At 42.0% G+C, this 12,263-nt stretch overlaps 1 protein-coding gene across 1 annotated transcript in view; it reads left to right on the top strand.

Moving 5' to 3' along the window:
• pparab (peroxisome proliferator-activated receptor alpha b) overlaps positions 1 to 12,263 on the top strand; it is a 29,458-nt gene that overhangs the window by 3,206 nt on the left and 13,989 nt on the right. The window contains exons 2-3 of the mRNA XM_080474962.1: positions 7,547 to 7,795; positions 10,447 to 10,610. Of these exons, the coding sequence (XP_080331088.1) occupies positions 7,588 to 7,795; positions 10,447 to 10,610 (372 nt within the window). The 5' untranslated portion in view covers positions 7,547 to 7,587. The remainder of the gene's footprint in view (positions 1 to 7,546; positions 7,796 to 10,446; positions 10,611 to 12,263) is intronic.

Below are 12,263 nucleotides of genomic sequence, written 5' to 3'. Positions count from 1 at the left end.
CTGTTGTCTGTTTGTTTCGCAACATCTATACTCCATCGGGCAGGTTTGACCTTCATCTGAGCCGGGTCTTCTCCTCCTGAGCCTTCTTTATGGTAAAGTCCTTCTGGGTTGAATAGGATTGTGGCCTTCCAGCCAGACTTAAAGTAAGCAGCTCTAAACAGGAGATTGTCTGTGCTAATGATCAGAGAGAGATGCTGCGTAAGCTCAATGTGTGTGTCGAACCATGAGCGGACGTGACAGGAGGCCTTGACTCGTTTCACAAAGAATTATCTCTGATGTCCACCAATGTGAGTGTTGTCTCACGTCAACATTGTTATTGCTGTTGAAGACTGTCTCGCCGTTGAAAGATGAGCTACTCACTGTCAACTTCGAGTTGACAACTTCTAGTTGACAGTGAGGACTTGTTCTTGTGTGAAATAACTGGGGCATGTAGCAATCCTCATCAATGATCTAATTGTGGCCTTATCTACACGCTCATTGTAATTTATCACCGACAAAGTCCACTATTTTTTTTAGTTCAATCCATTAGCTCAGCCAGTGATGATTCCCAGTTAGACGCTAGGCCTGTGTTGGTCTGTCGTCCCATGTCAGCTGTGACCAGCTCATGTTGATCACGGCTGACCTGAGAAAACAAAGTCTATTTGGATTTGTCAATAGCAGGAGAGAAGATGGATAGAAGACGATAGTTTCAGAAGAAAAGTTTGCTTGTTTGGTTACATTGACCTAATTCTTCTAACTCTTTTGGGGCTCAATGATCATTGGCAGAATCACATTACTTTACATAGGCGGTGTAGATTGCAGGAAAAATCTAGATTGTATTTTTGTTAGTGTGAAGTGAAATCAACGCACGTATCCATTCAAGGCAACTTCTCCATTATGAGTTGCTAATACCAGCTCCTGCTTACACGTTCCTTGGAACCGGTCAAACGGTACGTTCTGGTCGATTGTTGCGTGCTCCGATCCTGCTACAGTAGCAAATCAGTGTTGTTCTGTCACCGTGCCTCCCCACAAACATGTGGACTGGTTTGGCAGCCAGAAAGGGGGAACTCGGGCCTTCAGGACCTTGCTGGAAAATGAAATGGGATACACACAGCTGAGCAAAGTGAATTGCTTCCAGGTTCTTCTTGTTCTCATCTTAGTTTTTTTTATGATTTCTTCACTCAGGCACTTCCCACTCTATTGTTTTTCATCTCTACAGAAACTCCCTCAAAGGAGTGACACTTTTGGCCCATAACAGCACGACAGAAAAGTTTTCCTATAAAGGAGCCCCCTGTGTGGGGTCCCTAACCCCAAATGCACTCACTCACAGGCTCACTGAAATAATGAATTCCATCATGTTTTATGAATGGTAATAGACCAAGCATTGCAGCAATGCAATAGCTATGACTGAAGGAAACAATTGCTTATGGCAGTGAATCTAAACGATGAGCAAATCCAACATTGCAAATGTTTTATGACTTACTGCTTTAGTTATGTTTTCAATCTGAATTATAGACATAATGCACGACAATGAGTAGCAACGAAGTTAAGTATAACCACCGCTCACCAAATGATTCTATATGATACCCTTTAAAGCATTTTTCGCTAAATTGAGTAGCTTCAAGCCAAAAGAATAATATGCAAACGTTTAAGGACTGTTCTTTTTGGTGGCTCATTCCAGTGGAGATAAAACTGCTTGTCGTCACTAGATTGTAAATATGACCACAAAAATGAAGCCAAAACAAAATATATATTAAGTTCTCTTATTTGGATTCAACCATTTTATTGGCATATCTTGAACATAATTAAAATAATTCCTGCCGTCAAAACGTTTTACTTTGTGTGGTTGCTGTGCCTCCAATTCCAAATTCAAATGTTGGTTGTTTGATCTCCCACCTCGCCATGTCAAACTGTGACCATGCGTCCACGTTGCTCTCAGTGGAAGTCTTCCCTTTTGCGTGGCAGCCATTGCCACAAGTGTGTGACTGTAGCTGACTGGATAAAGCACTTTGAGACTGCAGAAGTGATGAACATGTCCATTTACTTATCAAGCGGCTCTCGAGGCGGTCCACCTTGTCAAGTCTCAATTTGCTGTGCTTTTACCTCAGACCTACACCCTGAAGAGATGAGAGCTGCTAGAAAAGACTGGAGCAGTTTCCCCACCCTGAAAGGATCATTTGGCTCTCCTGTAGGGAAATTGTGAAATTATTTTCTGCTTCACTCTTGCAACTACTCTGGAGATAAATACAAAGTTGCATCCAGGAGCCAGTGTTTGGCACAGAATGGAGGCGTTGCTTAAGGACAGTGTTGCTGGATATTGAGGAATTTTAACAGCTGGTAACCGTGAGGCTCGAGGCTGATATTGGTTCAGCTGGTTATACATCTGACACCCCGGAGTACCTGGTAAAGCTGTGGCTGTATCACAAGCCAGAGTAATGCAGCAGTCTTGTCATTTCTCCCTCTAACCTCAGGCAACCTCACTGATACAATCAGCCCAATTCTAAGCAATAGGGAATCAAAAACAAGTGCTTCCTGAACATTACTTTTTGGTTCTTTAATTTGACAGTGAGCATATAGCACTCGGGTCACAACATTCTGTTTACATCTTGTGCGATTTACTGCAGCTGTTTGTACCTGTGGTTTTGAGCTCTCTTCAGACTGTTTTTGTCTTTTGTGTGTATGAGAATCTTCCCATACATTCTCTGGTGCTTCTTTTGTCACCACAACACACGCCGAGGCACACTTTCCATCACGTAATGCTGTGCTATAAACAGGCTGCGTGAAGGGTCGGGTCACCACAGAACTTTGAGGTAACCTGACACACTGTCACATTGCACCCTTTTGCTCCCACCGTCTGCTCGCATTGTTTGCCCCTGCCTCTTGTCAGACTGCATAAACATGTAAAGTTCTGACTCCGAACACGCTGTCAGTTCAGGGATCAAGGTTCACTGAGGTTTATGCAACTGCCCATTTTTATGACTCAACACAACATCACAGTGGATGCTAAATATGACATCCAGTACAACAACCTTAAAAATACACATCAAAGTACAAGTTGCAATCCTACTATTTACAGAAGGGATGCAATACAGCAGGCGATCACAATGAGTGTATGTGGATCATTTCAACAGAGATCAGTAGAAAAGTTAGAGTATTGCTCGTAAAAGCCCTAAACCTAATGACATGCATTTGAAATCAATCCTCAAAAATAATCTAAATACCCCAAATGATTTCAAGTTGAGCTGCTAAAATCATATTATGCAAAAGTGACCTGGGAATAAAGCAATGTGCTCGCTCATATTTGGTCCATCTGTCACAGGCTACAGCTAAAGTCCAATGTCAATCACATCTCCGGCTTGCACTTTGGTCAATCTCCATAACGATAAGAGGTGCCGGCCAGCATATCAGCCCCGAGTGATAAGGGCGCACACGAGTGTTTACACTGTAGGCACGGTCGTGGCTGAGCTCATGCAAGGAACTCTTCAAACAAATGGGAGAGACAGACAGGACGGCCCCATCAGCCCATATTCCCTCTCTTTGACCACCATTATGCCCCCCCAGAGCTCTTTTTTCTTACAGGTCTATCAGCTGTCAGGCCACAAGATGAGGGGATTAAACATTAACCCACAGTCTCTCTATCAAACACTCACACATGCAGTATATGGTCATACAAATTCAAAGAAAGGTCTTGATGTGATATTGAATGGAAGACTGCAGGTTGTTGGATGATGAAGGTAAGATGGGAGTGCTTGAGTTACTACTTGATTGACTCTTCAACCTTGAATGAATGTTTTTGAAAAGCAGCAACCTGATGAACGATTTTATCATCTGTTCTACCTGTTTTCATTGCCGTGGTCCGGCTTGCTGTGTCTGGCAATACTACAGTGTTGTCAGTATTGTCATTTTACACACCTTCACCAGACAAGCCCTTACACACCGTTGATTTCTTGGTCTGCTGCCAATGTTATCAGTGTTTATGTTTCATCACTATCTTTCATGCTGGTTGTCATATTTCTTCGAGGGTTTTGAAGTCTTTATTTAATGTCCCTTTAGTTGAAGCCTGCATGATTAAAGCTTTTCAGTGCTCAACTGTAGTAATGGTATGTGAATTGGGAAATATGTCACTGGATCAGCTCATGTAATTGAAATAACGATGGGTTTCACTGCTGTCGCTCCAACTTTAACAATCAATGCAATTGCATTTCTTGTAGTTCTCACTTGGCTGTCTGAACTGACTTCCTGCAGTTCCATACCCTTTACAGTGGTTAAAATAGGAAGTTATCTACGTGACTAGGTCACATTCAGAGCATGTTTATATTTTTCAGCCAGATCTTGCTCGCTGTCTCATGGCCTGTCTGTTAAAGTGGATCTTCTCTCAGTGTAAAGTGGGGGGCAGGGTGATCTTTCTCTTGCTGAATCTATAGGACGGTATGGATTATTTATGATCCATTCGAACATCTAGTCATGTGGTCACTGGTAGAGACTGCTAATACATATTTAACCTATTTATTTTTTATTTTTTTTCCCTCTGCAAACCATAATGGGATTTATTGATTTTAACAAGCGCCTGAATCCCAGTGATAGTAGCCTGTAGCTGTCTTAACAAGCCTGTTGTCCGCCCTCCACTTGTGACTTCAAAGTGTGTCAGCATTGCCATGGTATTGTCATGGCGACCCTGGTGGCTGGCGGTCTTTTTTTTTTTTTTCCTTTCTTTCTTTCTAGCATAACCCCCATACATTGCCTTTGGAGCCCTTTCATCAACCTTTGGCTAGAACACACAAATAAGTATGACCTTGCTCATCTTCCACTGAGTACGTGCAATGCCTCATTAGGCTCGGTTGAGTGAGCATGAGCAAGGTCTTGACCTGGGAGACAAAAGCTGGCTGTTGCACTATAAGATTCACCATTTTCTTTCCTGCAGGGCTCCGTTGCTCACCCTGTCTCACACATTACTGATAAAGACTCTGTAATGTAGCCTAACTGACATTCCTCTCCACCCCCCCATTGTCTGCCGCTCTCCATCTTTCTTTATCTCGTCCTACTAGACCTCTGCGGTCTGCTGCTAATCAGCTCTGCATGTTTACATTCTCATTTATGTTGGTGGCAACATGAGGTTCGCTCGGTCCACCACCTCAGGGCTGCCGGTTGGGAGGTCACGGGTTCAGTAAAGGACTTGTGTGTGACTTAAATAAAAAGTCCTGCATGTTTTGAATGTTTACACAAAACCTTATCTAGTCCACTTCAGACTAAAGATTTAATTGATATTTATAGCTACAAATCTTCCGACAAGAACAAACCTGCAGGCTGACATATATTCTACATTCACAGAGAGCTGATATGTCAGTGAACTGTTGCGAAAAAGCCCAATTTCCCCTCTCCAGTAAGTATTGTAATGAGACAGGGTTGATTGAAGTGAGAGTATGAACAGGATGTCCTCTAAAGGAAGACCCCAGGGTCAGGAGCTAGAGGCTGAATGCTAAAGAGGTATACTTTGTCCTAGCAGAGCTAACACTGCCTCCATTCACAATTACGAGTGTATTGTAGAGTGAGTAGCTCAGCGACGCTGCCTGCTGACATGCCAAGCCTCTTTTCTGGTCGTGTTTTTAGCAGGTGGGAATCTACGCAGCCTTTACTATCAGGAAGACAAAGCTGTTGCTCCACGCGAATGCAGTCCTGTTTATTTTTGTAAGCCGCCATCATTCCTAACCAAGACTTGTACTGGCCAATGGACAAATACCGATCAAACTACTAATATCTTCAAAAGGTCCCAGTTTGTAATGAGTAAGTGCAGGTATTTTAACATCATGTGTTTATGCATACCATGCAGCCAGGCTACAGTTTCCTTCAATATTTCCATAAAAATAATACATACTCATTTTCCAGCCGCATCACATTTATCATAATCATCCCACGTGGCTGGACTTTGCATCACATTTTGTAGCCTTGTTGTTGTTATGGATTGTTTTTTTTGTTTTTTTATCTTTGCAGGCGTTATTACTGGGCATGCTGTGAGGTCATCACCTTCAAGCTTTGGAATTAGCATCAACTTCTTGTCGCGCTACTTGAGCAGATAAGCTGCAACTATCAGGGAGATTATTTAATAACGGTAGCATAATATCGTTTGTGTTTAACGTTGATGTTTATTTTCTGATCGCGCCCAGAAAATAAGGTTATATGCCAATGAGTTTGTAGCTGCGTCACAGGCACGCTATTCATTTCTGTCATTAGAGCTTTTAAATAGAGTCACTGGGTGTGTTGAGGATGGAAACTTTTCGTGTACTCCCTCACTCTCTCCTCAAATAACTTGCAGTGCATTGCTTCGAGCAGGGCAAGTTAAGGTTAAAGCAAAGCCAGTCATGTGGTCAGGTGAGGAATGGTGAGAAAAACCAGCAGCTGCTGTCCTGCGGTCCTATAGCCTCGCTTGTCCCACTCTCACCTTGTGTTTGATGTTCTTATGGGCCTGATGGAGAGCTTACTGAAGATTGACCCAGATCGAATGTAAATATCAGACCTGTCCCTTCAGCTACCGCACTTTTGTGAGTACCTGGGAGCTCCACCCAGATCCAAGTGTGCAATTCAGCAAAATGTCATCCATCTAATGTGTACTAGCCAATATTGTCTCCTCAAGCTGACCCCAGGCCTTGTTTTCCCACATGCAGCACCGTCTTAGCCAGGCCAGTGACCTACATTTGTCCCCTCCCGTCTGTGCCTCACTCTGTTCCCCCTGTCGTTCTCCTTTTGCAGCGCTCTGAGGTTTGTGAGGATAAGGTTACTGCTTTTGGAGTGAACAACTTGGAGGAGTGGGGGATTCTGTGTTGTGTTATAAGATACTACACGTGTGTCATTCCTCCGAGGCCTGCTGACCCACGCTCTTCACCTGTCGCTGTAACCATTCACCCTTCAGAAGTCTCAGTCATAAATGTTCAGCTTAAGCTGGACTATCTGTACGACAATATATCCTGTATATACATATTACTATTTAATGTTATTTGAATATAATTCTGTCCTATTCATATTTTTAACCTCGATTTATTCTTGTGAGTTCTTGTCTGTGTGGAGCGACACTACAAAGAAGTTCTGTTCAATTCTATGATGATTATACAATCAATATTGGACCTATTATTTTGTAAAAGCCACCAGAGGAGAAGAAACTTTGGTAATATTCTGACTTAGCTTTTATATACATGTTCAACATTTACCAAATCAATTGAGATATTTGTTCATGTTCAAAAAAGTCTGTACCAAAATGTGGTTTATGTGTTGTTTCATGTCTTCACAACAATTTAATTACTTGCAGTGATATATTTTGCATGCATTCATTCTCTAATGTTGCATTTAGATACTTAAATCTTTTAAAGTGTTCAAAGCAAATGCACTTAGCTAAAAGAAGATGGTGAACACATTAAGCGTCACTCCATGGTGACTTGTGCAAAGCAAGGCACAGGTTGAATGATTGCAGGTGGAGGTGACCTTTAAAGTGTTGTTGTCTTTCTGTGTCTGTCGATGTTTCCATATCACCCCTCTGACCTCAGTTTTTCCCCATCCTCCCCCCATTCTTGTTTTTCAGTCTGATGAGTGAGAGTGCCGCCCGCTCGCTCCTCCACCATAATGGTCGACATGGAGAGCCACTACTATTCCCCTTCTTCCCTGGAAGACTCCATGCTGGACAGTCCCCTCTGTGCTGAAGATGATTTCATAGGCGGCATGGAGGAGCTCCAGGACATCTCGCAGTCCATAGACGACGATGCCCTCAGCTCCTTTGACGTCCCTGAATACCAGTCTTCCAGTAATGGCTCTGAAGGTTCAACCATCCTGGGTAAACACCAAAATAATGCAGTAATTATCTTGTGAGGTGGGGTTTGATCCCACTCTCTCGTTTCATACATTTAGTGTACCTTGAAGCTCAGTGTAATCTCCTTGCCCTTGCTTTTGTTGACAGATCAGGGACCCTCGAGTTTAGCCTTATAATCCCAACTCCAACTGAATGTATGTGGACATACTCTTTGGCTTATACAACCCCTTCTCCTTAACTGTACTACAATCCCTCGTCTTTACTCTGACGGTATAAGACGTGTAAGACCACTTTTTGATGACAATAACCCTTGGATTGATCAGTATGTCTCAACAAGAACTGCAGACTAACTTTTCTTGGGGTCCCCCAGCCATATATTTGACACCCCTACTCTAAAGTCTCTGTGTTTGCCCGGTAATGGAGAGCCAACATGTCGAATTTGCTGCATTTGGCACACTTTTGGCTCCATGTTTGACCGATATTCTCACATTTTGGAGCCGTGTCGGTGCACCCCCTAGTTTCAAATCTCTTTCCTCCCTCAAACCTTTCTCCTCACCCCATATCCAATGAGGAATTCACACATTCCTTAGCCACCATGCACAACCTCTAAGGAAACTTCCACTCTGCTGCTGTGTTCCCTCCTGAATAGAAATGGATGTCTCGTAAATTTAGTGCCACGCCAAAATTATGCAACAGACAAAGAAGCTGTGAAACCTGTGAACAGTCCTGAAAGATAAACATTTCGCTGAACAACAGAGGATGTGAGCCCACGGGGATTTCATGGCAGGAGGAAAAAGGAAAGAGGAGTGCAGAGAGGCATCGCAGAGATGTTTGGTGATGTCATGGAAAAGTCAGTGAGAGGGTGTTTGAGGTTTATGTGTGTTTAGGAGTGCAGGGACAGTGAGAGACCGGAGAACAAGCAATGCGACCATGCGTTTCTTCTCCACATTCAGTTGAAACGTGCACTTGTACTATACAGAAATGCAGCTAAACACTGCTTATCCTTGTTTTGGCATCTCTCTCCTGAACCATGCGGTCTTACTTAGACCGCAAACTTGCCACTGTTTTGTACCATTTCATTCGTGCTATTTGGGTACTAAGAAATGTTAACACCTCCATCAGAAGGTAGAACAAGCTCTGTACAGTACATGCTGCCACTTGGAGATGTCATCAGGTGATATGGTATCAACTTGCACAGCGACACAACAATACATTCCCATGTCTGCTGGTGACTTAACACCAGTTGATGCTGTTTTCAGTTGCCTCTAAGGTTTTATGACATACATTTAATGTCTAAGTTTTAATTATCAGTCCTGAGGGTCAGAGCGAGAAATGTATATCAAATGTATTGGCATTACTATTAAACCCATTACAAATAGTTGTCACTGTGTCATTTTTAAATCTGATCTTGGTTTCTTTCCATACATAAAGAATACAACAAAAATAGGATTTCCTCATCTCAAAAACCTCGCCTGTCAGTTTTTTTTGGGACTGGAAATGAAGCATAAATTTGCTTCTGTGTGTCAGCCAGAGAAATCCACTATCTACATATGTTGACAAAGACCGGAAGACGGACCCGCATGACACTGGTTTAAAGGTCCCCCCCATTGGCTGAAGTGTAATGATGTTTTTATACCATTCTTATTTTGTAAATTTTTCAAATGTACATATTTCTTATTCCAGCCTTGTGGTGGTGGTGTGGATTCTTCTTCCTGGTCATGTTGGGGTGGTACCACAGGGTTGTGCCGAGGCAGCCAGGCACTGGGATTGATTGATTAGATGATTGAAAGAAAAAAGTCGGCAGCCATCTGGAAACCCTATGACTTGTCATCTGTAAAGCAGATGAATTATACTGCTGCATAGCACTGTTATACTTGTGACAGGCAGCAGACCACAGACCTCATGCTAACATCTCAGAAGCACAGTGTCTATATTTGGGCAGAGAAGCCAAACTCTACTCTTTCTTTATCAAACAGCCCTGAAACACTAAATATGCCCTACATTTAACAGACATACATTCTGAATTCTATGTTTATTTAACATTTTCAGATCCTTGTTGCCTAATCATCATAAAATAAAATGTTTATTTCATTATTACAATGGTTTATAATGCAGTGTTTGGACATTTTAAGGTTGCTGGATTGATTTAGCCTCGGTCTGTATGTGCATTGTGTACAAATTATCCATGAGTAGCATCTTAGTTTCTTTTCCCTTTTAAACTAGTCCAAAGGAAATTCTTTTCGGGACTATTACGTTTATCTTATCGCATTTGTTTATTTTTATTATATCACATTTTTATCTATTGTTGAATACACTTTTTCTTTTCTTTTTTTCACCCCAAAATATCCCCCCTATATCTTTTAGAGACAAAAGGGAATCAAACATATTGGGATGATGGAGCATTTATGGAGGATTTTCTTTTTTTTCTTTTTTTCTTTTTTGGGAAATATGATAATGACAAAATCAGACATTTAAACTTAAAAATTATGCCATTACAATTGAGATTCCTCTATATCATCTGATCATCAGCCTCCTTCACTGTTTAGTGGGCAAATCAAGTAGACCAATGTTGGATGTTACTCCTCAAACACAAGTATACCAATTCACACTGTTCATTCAGTAATCGCACGTGTCGCAATGCTCCATTTAATCCCCCACATGCTTGTGTTTCGTAGATGCCCTGACGCCAGCGTCCAGCCCATCGTCAGTTGTTTACGGGCTGCAAGCGAGCCAGGATGAGTTCTCACCGTCCTCTTCATCGCTCCATCTGGAGTGTCGAGTGTGTGCTGACCGAGCCTCCGGATACCACTACGGCGTCCACGCCTGTGAGGGCTGCAAGGTATGCCCAACATTACACATTGTAAATTCACTGTATCGATTGAGTCCATGTTGTGTGTGATTTGTGGTTCTTGCGTTATTAAATGCACAATAATTATTTAATCAATGCCATTTGTGGCATCGGAGGACATAAATTGCAGTCAAATAAGGGACCTTTTGTCAGTGTTTCAAGCACAAGTTTCTAAACAGCTTATTTGCCCCTGGATTCTCTCTCTGCTACAAGAGAATGGAGAGTTGAGATGTCGATCATTTTGTGAACGTCCCTCCTAATCTACTCTTGTATCAAGAGCTGGTTTACACGCATTAGAAACGGAAAACTTTGCTCTTGTCTGAACTCATTGCATTACCCAATATAGCCACTCTCTGACGAGTTGTAATGTCAGTATATGCTAGTATGGTACCAATATCACCCACATTTATTCCCACAAAAGCCAAGAAGCACAAAGATCCCGCTGAGTGAACATTAACCATTTTCCAAAATAATACCAGCACACATATATATATATATATATATTACATTAAAAACAGTGACGCATGCTGGGTCAAAACTAGAGGTGTGGGTATTGTGACAAATTCATGCTCCTATAAGCATCAGAAATGCCAGACTTGGCCTTCACATGTGGTCAATCAGTGATCTATCAGTTAATGGTTTACAAGTCATGTTGAAGAACAACCCAAGGTTGTTTTTAAGAAGCACCAGAGGACAAAGATAACTTTACTTTGTATGTTTGGAGATGCACTTTTGACTATGAAGTGCTGCGTTAAAATGACCGTTGTGATTAAACCTGTTCAATTTCATAATTTTTCTTGCATAAATGAAAAATAAAAATATACGGAAACGCTACGCATGTTTCTGTCATTGTGTCATGTTGATTTATTTTTTCCTATTGGGTGTATCAATATTCAGGACCGTTTTGTACAGATCTCGATAAGAAAAGAGCAGCTAGTTAAGCAGAAGAAAAGTCAATATCCTTACATTGTTAATCACCTGACTGGAAGTGATTATATGAGCCACGACAGGGAGTGTGACTCTGCATCTTTTGACATATACATTAGTTAGTGGTAGAGCATTGAAGTGGATATGCAATGACAACTGGGAGAATGACGTCAGTGGTATCGTCATGATCTTATGAAGAAAGCACCGAGTTGTTTTCCCTAGAGTTTCCTTTTTGGAAATCCTTTGTCCACTGGAGGCTGTGTGTTATGAAACTCACTATTTGGAGAAATCAGAGGTGTATATACTGCATCTGTGGCTGCCAATGCGACTGCTGACAAAGTACTGAAATGCTTGGCACAATATTATCTCCTCTTTCCAGCCAAATGCTTTAGAAATCATTGGCAGGATTTAGTGGTGTGGATGGACGGTGACCTGAAATAACTTTTTAAAAGGCTCTTTAAGGCAAAGAAGTGCATTGTTCTCCAGTGCCCATGTCGATCCAGTGAATCATGCAGTTCACTTGCTGAGACATTTCTTCAGCAGGAACCAAACCTGATGTCTGTGGGTTCCGGATTTCCTGCTGTCACTTAATGCAAAGGATCTGCAACTAAATATTAAGAACAGCAATTTGGTTTATGATCACGTTAGTCAAATGTAATGTCAAACTCTGCACTTTGTTTCAATCCGGCGTGCATTGTGGAGGGTCTGCTCAGACGT

This window comes from Lipophrys pholis, assembly GCF_963383615.2.
Source record: "Lipophrys pholis genome assembly, chromosome: 11".
NCBI lineage: Eukaryota > Metazoa > Chordata > Actinopteri > Blenniiformes > Blenniidae > Lipophrys > Lipophrys pholis.
Note: the sequence above shows the minus strand (reverse complement) of the source record. Positions and strands in the feature narration are given on the sequence as shown.